The 16,532-nt window shown below is 38.5% G+C and overlaps 2 protein-coding genes across 7 annotated transcripts in view; one reads left to right on the top strand and one right to left on the bottom strand.

The window, feature by feature from the left end:
• Nucleotides 1-208: 208 nt before the first annotated feature.
• LOC102219481 (retinoschisin) lies at nucleotides 209-7,889 on the top strand. The gene is made up of 6 exons (XM_014469031.2): nucleotides 209-326; nucleotides 628-653; nucleotides 765-888; nucleotides 2,537-2,678; nucleotides 3,544-3,739; nucleotides 5,138-7,889. Exons 1-6 carry the CDS (start codon nucleotides 272-274, stop codon nucleotides 5,288-5,290), a joined length of 696 nt encoding a protein of 231 aa, XP_014324517.1. The 5' UTR covers nucleotides 209-271; the 3' UTR covers nucleotides 5,291-7,889.
• A 1,191-nt stretch (nucleotides 7,890-9,080) lies between these two features.
• LOC102227250 (cyclin-dependent kinase-like 5) overlaps nucleotides 9,081-16,532 on the bottom strand; it is a 33,060-nt gene continuing 25,608 nt past the window's right edge. For 3 of the 6 annotated variants that reach the window (XM_014469042.2, XM_023332681.1, XM_023332678.1), the window contains 5 exons: nucleotides 15,332-15,467; nucleotides 14,655-14,760; nucleotides 13,746-13,907; nucleotides 11,599-11,835; nucleotides 9,081-10,521 (listed from right to left, as the gene is read on the bottom strand). In XM_014469042.2, the coding sequence (XP_014324528.1) occupies nucleotides 10,114-10,521; nucleotides 11,599-11,835; nucleotides 13,746-13,907; nucleotides 14,655-14,760; nucleotides 15,332-15,467 (1,049 nt within the window). In that variant the 3' untranslated portion in view covers nucleotides 9,081-10,113. The remainder of the gene's footprint in view (nucleotides 10,522-11,598; nucleotides 11,836-13,745; nucleotides 13,908-14,654; nucleotides 14,761-15,331; nucleotides 15,468-16,532) is intronic. The other 3 variants (XM_023332679.1, XM_023332680.1, XM_023332682.1) reach the window with 3 other exon arrangements.

Genomic DNA, 16,532 nt, shown 5'->3' with positions numbered 1-16,532 from the left:
AGACACACAAGCCTCCACTCACATCCACACATGTGCGTGTGTGTATAGGATTTCTGAGCTGACCCTTGTGCCATCCCAATGACTTCTAGCGATTTTGAACCTGCTGATGGCTGTCATGATGGTGTGTTACCGGCTGTAGGAGGGGCTTTGTCAGATAAGGATGGTATTAGGTAGGGCCATTAACGTCCTGTGGATTACTCTAATCCAGTCTCTCTTGTCCCTGCTGCTCACTCATTTGTGAGTCCAGTCTGGTGTGGAAGCGGGTTGGAAGATGGCGCTCATCATGCAGCATTCTCTGCTCGCTTTACTTCTTCTAGGAACTGACGGTACGATTTCAATGACAGCAACTCAATCTGTCCTCACCTGCTCAGAAACCTAATCTGAAGTTTTAGGAAGCTGATATCAGAATGACTCTTTCTGTTGAAGAATCCAGCAGGATTTATGTCTAAGTTTGAAAGTTTCATGTTCTTATTGGCTTTGTTTACATTTATTTAATGTGGTTAAATTAACAGATTTTATCAACAGAGTGGATGTTTGTCGTGTCCTTAGCATCTTCTTGTTCTTTTTCTCTTCTCTCCCCGGTGTTGGCTGTTTTCCCCCCCTTTTTCTGGCCATCTGGTTGGACAGTGCTCATCAGGATTCATGCTCAAGAGGTATGAAAACCCCTAAGATAATAAAAATATTGCAACCATTTAAAATCATGCAAACAAAAACATGTTGAGTTCATCAAATGCCACTGCATTTCTTTAATATTTTGGAATCAGACTGCCGCTTCTGAGGCATGGACCACCAAGTCTTGCAAATGCGACTGCGATGGAGCCGAATCTCCAACAGAGTTTTCCATCCTGGGGTCTGGCTCTATGGTGAAAGGAGTGGATTGCATGCCAGGTAAATGCTTCAGCACACATGCTTACACCTCTCTATCGCTCTTAGCAAACATGTTCTGTTTGAAGTGAATCTGCAAAATGTTTTGTGAAATCTCATATTGGACTTATACTTAGAACCTAAAGAAGTACAAATATTAATTTCACACCAAGTTGGAGCTTACTGTAGCCACGCAGTAACTCCAGCTCCTCCAAACTAAGAATGATGGAAAATTATTCTCTCCCTGCCTGGATTGTTATAAACTATTTAACATGAGGAAGTCGATTATTTGATGAAATCATTATGTGAAGTCATTAAAACTAAATCCTCAGATATCCAAAGATGAACCATTTGTTCGCACGCAGAGAGACGATGCGTTGGGCATGAAAGCGTCAGAGTCCAGATTTAACACCACAGGGTGGACATGCTCCACTGGGTATCCTCTGAGAAGGTGATGTTAGACGTTGCGTGACGACAGAGCCATGAAAAGAACAGAAGAGTAAAAACCGGAAACTTCAGACATAAAAACGTCCAATGACATCTTTGGTCTGAGGTTTTACCCAGCATTAAATCCATAAGAAATAGTTTGTTTTAGCTCTTCTGTAAATAACCAGACGCTCCAACCAGGTGAAGGCAGCAACGGTGAGCCTGATCAGATTTAAACCATGGCAGACTTGCAGAAGAGATCAACGCTGATTACAAGTGATACAAGTGAATAAGCGAGTGTCATCTGAGCCACAAATTGCATGGCAACCAGTGACAGCGAAGACACACAAGTTCAGCAGATAATCATCCTGCCAGAACATGATGCAGCTCCTATTAGACTGCACCAATCACAGAATAACAGAAACTAGCTATTAGTACAACACAGACCCTGCGATGATGAATGACGGGCCTGAATGAGTACTTTGTGCTGCGGTCGACATTTTGCCTCCCCCCTGTGTCTCACCTCCAGGAATTTCTATCATTTCAACCATCCGAACATTCATAAATTACAAAGGGAGGACTACAGAGGCATTTGAGTCATTGTTATGCAAACACTTATCTCCTGACTCAAACAGAAGCTCTACTGTGAACGTTGTAATGCTGGGATTACAGCGAATGCATCCCTTCCCCTGACAGTCTTGAAGCAGCTATAAACAGAAGAGCCAGGTCTTATTGCATGTATCTACAAATCCACTCTCACTCACCTCTATCTTCTCCCTCGTTCATATGTATGTAGTGAAATTTCTATACCCAGCTTAGAGACACGGAGAGGTTGCAGCACTGGGGCAACACGGAGCTACAGTCAAGAAGAGTGGACGGCCATCTGCTTTCCTGCTGTCCTAATGGACATCACTGATCTCTCACTGTGAAGAATTAAGCTGTTGGCTTTTAGGAAGAAATGTGGGTCACGTTGCGGCTGCACGCAGCGGGGGTCTTCGGTGTTGGAGGGCGTGCGAGGATGTCAGCAGGACCAGAGGGCAAAGCGGAAAGGATGAAGACTAAAAATCCAAAGAGGCTTTTGTGGTGACCATTTGGTGGTCAAAACGTCAGTGGCTTACTGCTTCTGTGCATGTCCTCCTCTCAATGGGCTCCATCTGTTCAGTCCAGGGAGGTTCTTTCCAAACAAATGGGGACAATAAAAAAGAAATAAAAAAGTTTGAATTGGTCAACTTTGCCTCACTTGCAGAGTGTCCGTATCACAGGCCTCTTGGATTCGAGGCAGGATCTGTGAGTCCAGACCAAGTCACCTGCTCTAACCAGGAGCAGTACACTGGGTGGTTCTCCTCATGGCTCCCGAGCAAAGCCAGGCTCAACAGCCAAGGCTTCGGGTAAGTCAAAGTAAAATTTGAATTGATTTAAAACAACAGAAACAATATATTTGCATTACTACAGCCATGCAGTGACTTAAATAAGTATCTGACAGGTTCTGATTGAGTGGTCTCGTAAGGCCACAGTTTTAGCAGTAATCAGGCCTGAACAATAAAACGTGGTCTGCTAGTTCATAATTTAATAAGGGGGCAGTTACATTTTCACAAAGAGCCAGACACATTATTTTTATTATTGTTTTATTCTTGATGAAAGAACATATGATTTGAAAACAGTTTTTTGTGTTTACCTGGGTCATCTTTTGTCATGTCTTAAAATTTGATAGTCTGAAGCAAGTGTTGCAAAAACATATAAAGGACCTACAATGAAACAAAAACCTTTTCACAGCACAGTGTGATCATAACATTTAAATATCTGCACGTTTTTATAGTCTGTTTCCATTTTACCACATGTTGCTGAGTTTTGTGCCAATATGATGGAAAAAAAAAAACCACACAAAAAACTATGTTCTTACAATCTGTGTGGAACAGTAAGGATAAACACAATATGGCTCACACAACTGGTCAAGGTTGTGCAATATGTCCTTTTGTTCAAAACATGGAAATATGAACACCACAATGCCAAAATACACACACTAAGAGCCTCATTGTTTATTTTATCAATTAGATTTCTGCTAAATTAAGTCCTCATTCTTTAATATAACGTTCTATTGATATTAATGAAGACATTTGAACAGCTTCTGATTTTCCTCCTTAACTAAAAAAATGAATACGACTCGACAAATTTTAGTTCTCTTATAATAAAGCGGCCTGGAGTACCGGTAATCATGTAGGAGTTTTATTTTCACATCCCCGTTTCTTCTCCAAGGTGTGCTTGGCTGTCCAAATTCCAGGACAACAGTCAGTGGCTCCAGATCGACCTGAAGGAGGTGATGGTGGTTTCAGGGATCCTCTCTCAGGGCCGCTGTGACGCCGATGAGTGGGTCACCAAGTACAGCGTCCAGTACCGCACAGACGAGAAGCTCAACTGGATTTATTACAAAGACCAAACTGGAAACAACAGGGTCAGTAGAGCAACAACACCCTGGAAAAAATAATCTAGACTGTTTTGGGTGTATTGTGTAAAACTGTGTCGTTAGGTGACATTGATGCTGTAAATATGCTTTTGAAACATCATTTTATTTAGCAATTTTAAATTTTTCCAAAAATAACGTAACAAATTAGCAGTGGACAAACATACAAAATGTATTTTTATTTAAAGTACATCAATCAATTGCTTTCAGACACTTTTATAAAATTGCATGCTCAATACTTTTAGTAAGTTTCTTGCTACATTCAAGCACAAAATTATTCTCACACCTGCTAGGTTTAGTTTTATAGCAACATTCAAGGCTTACAAACATGTTTGTTCTAAATGAAAGTAACGTTAACGTCAGGGATAGGGAGAGGGTTAACCAAGACGCCGTGTTTTTCAAAATACCAGTGGGAATATGCAAAAAGCAGCTTAGCAATTATGAAAAGGGTTTAAAGATTTTTTTCTACTGATTATTAAATAGGATAAAAATAAATTTTGACAAGTCATTGAAAACATTTAAATACAAGCAGATTTATTTGTATTTTTCCCAGCCACACTTCTTGGTTTAATTCAATTTGTTTTAAATCCAAATCTACCAGTTGTATGAATATTTTTGACCTAAGTTTATATATGCGCAGATGTAACAGATTTGTAAAATGTAGAAAATCATATCTTCAAAGAATTAAATAACCAGTCAGCGCTTACTTACAATTCTGAAACAACTTTTGGATTTTGGACACTAAATACGGTAGGAACAGTATTTGACTTAAAGGGACAGCTGAGATATTTGGAAGTGATGTTCTGTTAAGCTAAAATCAGATATAGTTTATATAGCTGGAAAATAAGATGTTATAGTGGAATAACTTTGAATTATGTTGTTATGGCAGTAATGATAATTGCACAGTCTTGTCTTCCAGCTGATTTTTAGCAACTTAGAACAACTCAAATTGAAAATATGAATTACTTCTGGATCCAGTGACATATTATTACATATGAATCATCTACACTTTTATATGTTGGTGTCCAGTTTGTCACAGTTTTCTCAGCTGAACAGTGATTATGATGGTTGATGTGTCGGTTTGACTGATAATTGTGACAGGCTTCAGTCGTACATCCAGCCTGTTCTTAAAAAGCTGCAGTCAGGTAAAACGTGGGTCTTTCTGACTAGCCTTCCACCACTCTGAGGATTTACTCTTGTCTACAAACTCACTGCGACATGACATCTTTATACTTCGGGTAAGGGAGATATTACTGATAATACCTTAAAAGAACCTCACTTAAAAATGTCTGAGCTATCGGTTTATCCAGTCAATCCTTCACTGCTCTTCCTTTCTTCTCTAATCACACCTTAACATCACCTTCCTGATTTTTTTTTTTTTTTCCTCAGGTGTTTTATGGAAACTCTGACCGCTCTTCATCCGTCCAGAACCTCCTCAGGCCGCCCATTGTGGCTCGCTACATCCGCATTCTCCCCCTCGGATGGCACACTCGCATTGCTCTGCGCCTGGAGTTGCTGCTCTGCATGAAGAAGTGCATGTGAATCTCTCCTCCTTGTATCCCTCAAAGCGTTGTCCCAGACCCTGCGTAGCGTTTGATTATGTATTCACAGGTCTCCTGAAAAACAAATTGACCCTGAAATATTCATGACCTCGAACCGTTTTTACATCCGACGTGCTTCCATTAAAGTAGGTTTGTTTGATATGTACAACGTGCTTTCATTCAGTCCGCTCTGCTTTGTCTGTGCTACACCAGTCTCTCTCACCATTCTCAATGAGTGGCTCAGTTTGCAATGAAATGGCATAAATTCAAAGCAATAATTAGTGGCTGAGGAGAAGAGGCAGCGTTGCTATGAGGGGCTCGTCGCCACAGGTTTGTGGTGCTGTGTGAAGGAACCAGACAGTCCATGAAATACACACCGAGTCTATTAATAAGTTAAATATGTTACATTATGAAAAATATCTCACATAGATACAAAAAACAGAACTGTTTCTGTTTTTGAACCCAGAATAGCGAGATAGTTTGATTTTATTCTCTTTCCATAAAAAAGGATAATTAATTAATGTCTTTAGCAGAAGGTGAAAGGTTTCCTTGTGCACTTTGTCTTAAATTGAAGATGGTAAATATGTTCTGAAAATTAATCTGAGTTATTTTAAGTATTTATTTTCTGATAGAGTTATGTCAAAAGCGCTTACTGTACAGTTTGTTTCTCTCTGGTTGGCAAACTGGGCTCATGGAGCGATGAGGTGCAACCCATAAATAATGATACGTGAATGTAAACGGCCAATGTGCAAACAATAAGAATGATGCAGAGGCCAAGTTTTAATTTATGTATAATTCCAAAGAGCAAATGCAAAAGCTCCTTAGGTAGAGATCTATTTAGTGTGAAGACAAAGTTGGTTTACAAAAACAGATCAAATCTACATTTTACTACAAGCATATTTTCATTTGCTTCGTCTCAAACTTTTTGAAACCTGTGATTTAAACCATAATTTCAATGACTGTCGAATGTGATCAATATTTAACTTCTTATCCCGAGTGACTTTATGATCCATGGAATGCAAACAGAAACATTCAGTAGGTTTATATTTCAGGATGCCTAAATAGGCCTGCTTTCCATTTAAATACCTTCTCCTTTTCTTCTTGTTGGCTTATTTTTTGTTAGTTCTTTTTCCAGGTAGCTTCACTGTTGCTATATTGTACTTGTGATAAAATGTCTAGTTTTTTTCCCACGATGCTTTGGGATGCACTCCTGAATCGAAGGCGTGTCCTTTATTGCACCTTTAAATTGTTTTCCTAGATTAAACCCACACAGGTGTCATGTCTGTTTTTTTTAATTACTTTTATGTTGTGTCTGTGGAACAAAAGATACGACTCATGCAAAAAATGTACAGTCGGTATTTATTATGAGACCCTATCATATTTTAATTAGAATGGTCAGCATAGATACACTCTGCTATTTGTATTTACACCCTGTCAGAGGTGGAAAATAGCTAATGGAAAAACAGAAAATAAAATAGAAGATGTTTTAGGAAACACATTCATATTTGGGAACAGAACGTCATCTTCCCGTGTTTGAGTGACTGGAGCCTTTTGTACCAAGAACTGTTGAGTCAGTGAGCTAACTGTAAGGCTTTGGGTCACTGGCAAGGCAAGCTTTGTCACCCCTCTGTCCACAAAGGACATAAACAAACCCACATCAGCAGTCATTTACAATCATTAGCACTAAGTGTTTGCACAATTGCACAGCTTTATGGGACATTTTCACTGTGTTTGATATGAGCCAAGCTCAGGGTGAGATACAGTAGCACTGGGAAAATATTGCAGAATGATGGAACTATCTTCACTTTCCTGCTTCACAATATACTGCAGGAAGTCGTCTTTGCTTCAATTTAATTTTTAAATGTGACCAACCCATATTACTTTGAGATTATTTCTGGATGTTATTGCTTTCAATCAGCCATGTTGTCAATTGGTTCTCCATTAAATTAAAGCTGCATTCTGGTAGACGTGATCTTTATGTTCATCTTTGAATAAAATGTGTAATGATTCCAATATTTTTAAAGGAGGAAGGAACAAGGAACACTGTTGGAGATTAGAGGAGAAATTGCATTATAACTTCACATAGGCCTCAAAGTGTTATCTTTTTTTTTAACCACCCACATGTCACAAGATAAGCTGATCGTTTTAAAAGTTATTTTAAATAATCGAGTTTTGAGTAAATTCATCCCTGATCATGACTGCTGATGTTAAAAGTAATGCAAACAGGGAAATAAAATTTCAGATGTTTAAAATTGTTTACAAAAGAGGCATTTACAAAAAGATGATGGCACAAGCTTTAAAATGCACACAGAAGATGTAAACATAGATTACAGAATAAGTCTGGGATCATTTTTTATAGCCAGTTTTGACAGTAAAATCCAGTCCTAAAACTAAGCAAAGTTACAAAGATTGTATCGTTTGCTTCATTTGGCATTTAAAAAGTTAGAATAGATCAACATTTTTGTTATAGTAAAATATTTGAAGCTTTCTTTTTGAAGTTCTTCATCTGTGAAGATGCAACTACTTTAGACACCTAACCCATCACTAAAATGAAGAGTTTTGAAATTGATTAACTTGTACAAATTGACAGAATATATATATATATATATATATATATATATATATATATATATATATATATATTTCTTTTCTGCTAACATTCATTTATAAACTGAACAATGTGAAGCCTGTGTTTGGACAATGCCAGGGTTACAAAGTTTGGGCTTTCAAGAATGACAGTATAAAAGTACACCCAGACTTATCCTGTAAGATCTTAACGGCTGTAAGTGAGGTATGCCTTTTTGAAACAATCTTCAGAGTTGTATGTTATATGTCTCAGTTCCAGAGGTTAAAATGAGCAAAGACACCTGTTGCCTCATGGGAAGGTTGTAGACACACCCAAGATGGCAGCATGAAGCTGGAGAGCTGTTTGTTGTTTGATAAAAGAGAGAAAATTGGGGTAAATTTAAAAAACAGTGTCACCAGAAGTAGGACATGAGTTGGTGATGTAAAAAAATTCAGACCATAAATAATCGTAAAAAAATAGTATTCCACCTTCAATGTGATATATCCAATTCAATAAGTTAAAGAGAGAAAAAGAAAAGAAAAAGAAAAATCTGTCATAATCGGCAAAATCAACTTTTTTTAGAACCACTTTCTTATTCAGTTTCAGCATTCTCAGCTTTACTCTCTTTAGTCTATTTCTCAGCAAACTCTTGTCATGTTCAACACAAGAACAATGCAGCTGCATATCACTAAAATGACACCACACCCACAGTGAAGCATATTGTTGGCAGCATCATGCTGTGGGCTTACTTTATTCAATCTCTAACTCATGATTTCATTTCCAGCTTTGCTTCCAGTTCCAAATACCAGCTAGTTCAGACCTAAAATGTTTAAGTGTTTGCTAAAAACTACAAAAAAACAAGAACTCTGAAATTTTGAATTCAGGGTTTCCCACAGTGCATTATAAGCCTGGCGGGCCACCAGGCTTCACTTGTGCCCCCACCAGGCTTAGCATTGTTTATTTATTTTAGTTTTTTTAATCAATGCCTTTTGTTTAAAGACTTTATAGGCCCTAGTGTCCCTGGCATCCTGAGCTCTGGGCTTTGCACGTTTTCCGGGGGAAATCCTGGAATTAGTTACATTTATAGCCGTTGCCATTTTAATTTAGCAAATATGACCTTGGTAAGATGTGCTGTAGTTATATACTCACACCAGATGAAATGCTGAAACTCAATAAAAAAGGTGCCTTAGCTAAGTATGAATCCAACTGAACACACACTCCCATAAGCAGGTTTTTATTGTTTGCTTTTTGATTGAACTGTAAGAAATATCAAATTGAAGGTGGAAATAGTTTGAAACAACTTATTATGGTCAATTTTTATACCACAAAAACGCGGCATTTTCTTCCTGCCAAGGGTGTGTGCACTTTTGATCTTTTTATTTCCAGTGAACTTAACGCACAACGTTGAGCCGTCACCCTCTGGTTGATCTACAATGTCTACAAATGTCCCGAATTATCACACAACTTCACAACTAATGTCATGAAGGTGATGGTCGTATCTGTACTACATCTAATGTCAGAGATTTTTCACTTTCAGTAGTTTTTCTTTTTCCTTTTGTTTACAGTTTGATGAAATAAAAACGGATAAAAATAGGATAACATAAGATATGTTAACATCATCATATTCAACATAAAAAGACATTCACCATTATTAAATACTCCTGTTGACATTATTATAAACACATAAATATCTATTCATTTCTCTGTGTCGAAACTAAAGCTCTTGCAATTACACATTTAATTCTACATTTTTTTTTATATTATTCCCATATAACCTACATACTGTGTCATTTATAGCTTATATCCTTTAATTTAAAACAAATAAATATTTAATAAATAATATTGATATAAATCTTTCTCTCTTTTTTGTTATCAAATATCAGTGCTTGAAAAACCTTTAAGTTTATTGGCCACCGATGCGACAGCGGCTTCTCAACCGTTGCAGTAGCGCTCTGTAAGCAGAAGATGGCGGCAGAGAGGCCACACAGGCAGCGTCTCCTTGACAGCAAAGATCTGCTTGTTCTGATGTGAGCAGAATAAGCTGATGTGGTGCCGACATCCAGAGAAGATACTGCGACCTCCTTGTCTTAAGTTAAGTCCCACCTTGCTGATGTCTGGCCTGTTTGCATCCGGTCTTTGTAGATTTCAGAGACACGAGAATCAACAGATAACTATATTTCTTTGAACTTTTGCCAGCGTACCATGATGTCTGCGGCCAGACTCCAAGGACGGAGACAGGTCAGAGAGGTCGGGGGATGTTACAGGGCTGTCTCCTTCAGATCGTTGAGATTTGGCATCCTGGTGCGGGATGCTCGGGTAAAAGTAGGTCCGTTCTGACCCGGTTTGATGCCCAGCTGTTCTGGAGTAAACTGAGCGCCTTCCACCCGCTGTAAAGCCGACACGTGCCAGCTGGATTCGATCTGTCCCGGTAAGGTGTAGCTGGCCTTGCGGTTCTTCGCCTGGCCTGAGCTGCTCATCCCCGAGTGGCCCCTGCTCTCCGTGTGCCCTCGACCCTCTGGGTAGCCGACTTTGGAGGAGGACTGAGGCGGGTTGGGGAGGGGGGCTTGGAAGCGCAGGTCCGGAGGAGGTGGAGGAGGAGGCTGCCCTTGGTTTGAGGGGGAAGGCGAGAGGTGAAGGAGTCGACGTAGAGACTTCAGAGGTTGGCTCTGGAATAAGAGAAAAGCTTACAGTTGATAGACAATTTAACAAACGGCTTGACCTTTAACATACAATATGTATTTAATATTGTAGAAGTACAATATTAAAGACAAACAATTTGAGAGATGTTGTGGTTTTGCCATCACAGCAAACTAATTGAAACCGTGTTCAGTGTTCTGCAAATTATTATCACGTTACAAACGTCTTCTGCTTTTGCTAGGTTATCACACAAATGCTAATATTAGACAAAGATATCTTTGACAAAAAAGGGGAAAAAATAAACCAAGAATTTCAGAATTGTTTGTCATACAAGGTTAGGTTAGGATTATGCCTCAATGTGTCAATTTGATTTAAGTCAAGAGTTTAACTAGGTCTCGTGAAGACCTTTTTCAGCCATTCAAGGGTTGGTGGTTTTCATATGTTTTTCTCTAAAGTCTGTGCTTACTAACCAGAAGTAATGACATCCTTACATATGCATGCACATCCAGGATACTGGCTTCAAACTTCTGCACATCTAAAACATAGATGAACATGCTTCTCTTTAGCCATGACAGTGCAGCATTTATTGAGTAAGGATTTCCGATTTAAATTTGTTTTGGACAATTTTCCACATATTTCAGGTGGAATATGAAAATTACTTATCACTGGCCTTCTCCACTCAGGCAGAGACAGCCGTGGTAGAATAGTTGTTTTCAAAGCAGATTGGCAGGCTGAATAGAGCTGCCGTTCAATACGTCTCAGAACAGTTTAAAATCATGCAGGTAACAATGAGAGTTTATTTTTCTTTCACTTTACTCAGTCGCTCTGTTGTGTCTTTGGACAGTTTGTTATAAAATCTACCCTTTTCCAAATAGCGTTCTTAGCTGTGATTCAGCATTAGCATGAAACATCATCTCTGGTTTTTGGTATCTCTAAGTTTTAAAGACACACGTGGGAGAAGAAATTCAAAATAAGTGCACAATAAAAAGAATTAAACAATTTCCTAATTTCAACTCAACATATCAAATGCTTCCATTTCCAAGTAAATCTCAATTAAATGTTTATTGCAAATGGAGTTACGGACTGTTTTTGATAAAGTCACATACCTGAGAGTGGGAGTCTACTGGCTTTTCTGGTGGCCAATCAGTGACTCTCTCTCTTTCCCTCCCCCTCTCCCTCTCTCTCTCCCTCTTGTTTTCTCTCTCCCGCTCTCTGTCCCTGCTCTGTTCCCGGTCGTGGTCTCTGTCCCGGGATCGCTCGCGGTTTTTCCGTCTGCTGCTGTGGTGGGAGGACGACTTGGAGCTCCTCTGAAGGGAAAGGTGTTCCTGTCCATTCCCAGTAACCTGAAAATCAAAGAAGGAAGATTAGTGCTGAAAATCAATATTTTTACTCTGTTGCAGTGTTGCTGGAATATTATTGAACTTAATGAGATGCCATCCACAATCCGGTGATGCTCAACATGCACCCTTGTAGCTGACAAAAAAAAAAAGCAAACAGGTGATGATGATGATGATCAGTGATAACTCTATATTCATTGCCAGGGTTTAAGAAAGCTGACAAGCCTCATCTTCCTAATCTTTGAAACCACTTATTGTCTTGTGAGCTAATAAAAGGACAGTTTCAGAGGGTTGGTAACCCTGGAAACACACGTAAAGCCCTTTCTGGATGATAGTTTGTATGGGATGTGGGAGATTATCTGAGAAAACAGACAAGTCACAGAGCTGCCAAACAAGCACTTTCTCTCCAAATTCCAAATGAAAACTTGTCAAAACTTTTTGATCCACTTATTGCATAAACAGACCTTCTGTGCAATGTTCAAACTTGAAAGCAAAATTATAATTATTCTAACCAAAGGCCTCATTGATGTGTCTCAAGACACACTATGAGGGACTGGAGTTCAGAAACCACTTCATCATCATTTAGGTAACATTATATTTCCATTTTAAGGTTATTGTGCTTCAACTGGAACAAGTAGTTTACAGGATGGCATGTCCCTAAAATGAAACTATCAAGAAATGCACTAGTCTATATACATGCTAATTCTGTGATACATGTATCACAGAATTAGCATGTATATAGACTAACATCTATATACAGTCTATATTAGCTGTTAATTTAAGTTAATTTCTTAACTTAAATTTAAGAAATTTAAGTTCTTAAATTTCAACTTTAATCACTATGAAAATATGCTAATAATTTTTAAAAACACGGATCTTCTTCCGGACAACAACACGTTTTTGTCAGTGTCACTGCCAACAGCAATATTTACTCTGATACCCCTAAATAAGATTCAATCGTCTTCAGACGTCAGACTCCACCTTTGTGCAATTAAAGCAAAGAATAAATTGGGAAGACGTTGTAGAGAAGCTAAACTTGATTGTCCAACTAAGCTGACATGTTGGTTGAGAGGACAACAGCTTTAAAAACTTTACAAATCAGGTCTATGTGGCAAGTGGCAGGAAAAAAGAACCTTAAAAGTCCCATATAAAGTTTGTCACAACCCACGTCGTTGACTCAGCGACATGTTTAGGAAGATGCTCTGGTCACATTAGACTAAAGCTAAACTTTAGGAGGAGGACTATCGCACCACCCACACTGCAAAACGTGAATCTAAACCTGGTTACACGTCACATTTTTGGTTAAAAAAAGAGAATCAAAAATTAAAAACAAGTAATTTCCCTCACATCTTGAATCTGCTCTACCCATTGAAGTTTCTGGCTCTCGCATAACAGGATGCAAAAGAGGTCAATGAGTGGGAATATTTCTTTGCATGTTACTCCAAAACTTAAAGTATGTTTTGCAATATATTGATTGAAATGTGTGTTTTTCAAATCCACATTGCATTATATCATAACATCCTGTATTGTATGTTGTCTGACAAAAAGTTACAAGAGTACATTGAAACTACCCAGATCTAACAAATTTACAAAGACTGACCAAAGATGTAACTTGTTGAAAATGTCAAAGACCACCATGATACGATGATTTTTAAAGTGCCAGCCTCACAAGCAAAATGCACTGCAGCATGAATTAGTGCGACGGCATTTTAACATTCATATTAGCAGGACAAATGGATGCACACACACCAGAAGAAACGCTTACGGGTTTAAGCTTGCAAAGAAATAATTTGAAATCCCCTCAAACTAGAACACAATGTGGAATTTGAAACTTTTGAGGAAGATTTCAAAGCTTGTCATTGTGGCGTGAGAGCCGTGCCAGTTAACATGCAGCTGTAGAGTTGAAGTTAGATTACTGGTGAGGCAGGGTAGGGTGCCGCAGGCTGATGCTGTACCATAGGCGAGGCAACTACAGGTAGGATTTTTCCAGCTGAGTTGTGCTTTAAGCTATTCTTAGAGCTAAAAAGGGGGAAAAGGCTTTTCTTGATGCTCGGATTCCTTCCGTCCTCCACGTCCGTCTGTGGAGGAAAAGATGCACAGCCACAAACTTTCAACACAATTTTCTGGTAGTAAATACAGAAGAAATGGTAAAAGAAACAGCAGCTGATCCACAATCATCCTTGCAAATGCAGCATAAGATTAGTCACTAAAAGACACAAGTAATATTGACACAAAAGTTTCATTAGAGAGATAAAAGCAATAGAAAAAAAAAACATTTTATTGTTTGGAAGTTGTTTTTAATCCCTACTTTTTGCTGGCAAAGAACATTTTGATTTTCCATCCATCTATAAGAAATTGTTGGTGAAAATGTTAAAAAATCTAAAAAACAAACGTATGGACATGACAGAAATAGTATACAACGCATGAAAACAGACGGTAATAGAAAATAGAACAAGCTAATTCTGTCCCACGGCTGAACGCCACAATGTGTTTTACTGAGCCAGAGCTTTACTAGAACCGTCTGATTATCTGAGTGCTTGTAGTGATTTTCAACCTATGCAGTCTATTATTATTATTATTATTATGATTAAAAATGATTGCAGACAATATACCATTTTCATATCAAATCAGAATTACCCTTTGGGACTCTCAGTGATTAATGCCACTCATCATTCTTACAGGAATTGCACACATTGATGATGGCTGAGATCAGTTTTTGAGAGCTTGAATATACTTAAAAAACAACAACACAGAATCCACAAAAAAAATAAATGTCGATGGTCTTTTTTGCATGACGTGATGATTGACAGAATTGCAAATCTTACTATTTGTGTCTTCTTCTTTTTCTTTTTAATGGCTTTGAAGAAGCCTTGTTTTTGCTTCTCTTTGGTGGGCTCTGGAGGATTCATGACCATTGCTTCTGCAGCAGTCCTGCAGAGCACATGTGGAAAAGGCTTCTGTAATTACACTCTTAGGAATAAATCACAACAAAGATTTAGCTGCTTCGGTATAGCACAAATATATAAAAAAAAAAACACAAAAAGAAAAGAAGAAGAATGAATTTAGAAGGATGCCTCTATAATTTAAAAAATGTAAATACTGTATTTTGTGCCTATGGAAAAAAAAAACTTTTTTCTGGTACTACTGTTGTCATAATAAGTGCAAATGAATGTCATGTTGCAGAAAAGTATACTGTGATATGTTTTCATTCATTTTCTTTCAGCTACTAAATAGCAACAGAGCTAAGCAACAATGAGAACTCTAATACATCTTAAGTAATGATAATGGTAGACAGAAAGAGAAGAAAAACATCTCCATTTATCAGTGCTTTGCATCTGTTGCCAGCTCTTTTCCACATAACTACCAGGATGATCGCAAACAACATTTTTTGCTGGTGGTGCAGGTAAAAGAATGAAAAGTTACATTTAGCCTCTCAGGGTCCGTGCGCAGATCGGCTGTAATGTTTGCTTCAACAAGACATTGCCAGCGTATGAATTCCTACCAATCAAAAGCCGTCTGGCGTTTGGAGTGGTTCGCCATGCCGCCTGGATCACCGGCCACAACGGGTACACCAGGCCCTCTTCCCTGACCAACACCTTCGTGGAAAGAAGAGGAGTTATCCGGTCTGGGGGAAGGGACTAAAGAAAAACAAGGAGGGAAGAAATTGACTGACAGCGTGTGTTTCCACACTATAGTGAGGCATGTTTGTGTTTGCAGTGAAGGGTTCATCTGTGGAGTCAAAAATACGTAGGAAACAGTTTGAGGAACGCTTTAACTGTTCCACTAAAATGGCAAAAAACAAAAAAAATTAATAAATATATATCCAGCATGAGTACAAATATGAAGACAAACCAGCACACAACTCCGAACATGATTAACCAGGTACATAAAATGAATTGGATGGAATGTATCTGTGAAGTATTTTTCTGAAGTGTTGTAGTCAAAACCACAATCTGAGACCAAGATCAGAGCAGATCCAAACCAAGACCAAGACTTTGACGGAGGTAAAAACCAAGATTGTAGGAGAGAGAGGCCAAATCCAAGACCAAGACCCAGCCAATTAGAAACAACTGTCAAGATTATTGCTATAACACTTGAAGACGATCTGACCATAGAAGCCTGTTAGCAAGCTAACCGATACCCTGGATCCAAACTAAACAGACCAACCTGAAAACGTCCAGCTAAACGTGATCTGACTTGCCATTATCTGCAGGCAGAGTGAGTTGTGGGGGAGGATTTCACTCACTGCACCTTCTGCAGATAGAAAATCTGCCATATATTTGCACTGGAAAATATTTCTCCCTGCTGTTTTCTCATTCCTCTCATCTTCTCATGCTCAGCACCTAGGGCCGCAGGTTGCGGCATTGTAAAGTTCAAATGAAAAAAACCCAAAACTTTGTTGGTTGCATTTGATTGCAGCCGGGGGTTTCACTCTAAATTGCTGTATATAAAAAAAAGAAGACATTTTTCAGCTGTGGTCTTGAGTCCAGCATATTTGAAGCCAAGACAAGACCAAGACTAAAGAAATGTGGCTTCAAGTATTACAACGCAACCTTTCCATATTCAGAACTTACTTTTAGATTGTCTTTTTTATTATTATTTTTCAACACTTATAGGGCTAATTAATACTGTCACTTCACTGTCACTGTCACAAGAGTCTGACTACTAAAAAACCTCCTAAAGAGTAGCCGTGCACCGTTGCT

Source organism: Xiphophorus maculatus, chromosome 4 (genome assembly GCF_002775205.1).
Source record: "Xiphophorus maculatus strain JP 163 A chromosome 4, X_maculatus-5.0-male, whole genome shotgun sequence".
Lineage (NCBI taxonomy): Eukaryota > Metazoa > Chordata > Actinopteri > Cyprinodontiformes > Poeciliidae > Xiphophorus > Xiphophorus maculatus.
The sequence above is the reverse complement of the archived record's forward strand: the minus strand, read 5'-3'. Positions and strand labels throughout refer to the sequence as shown.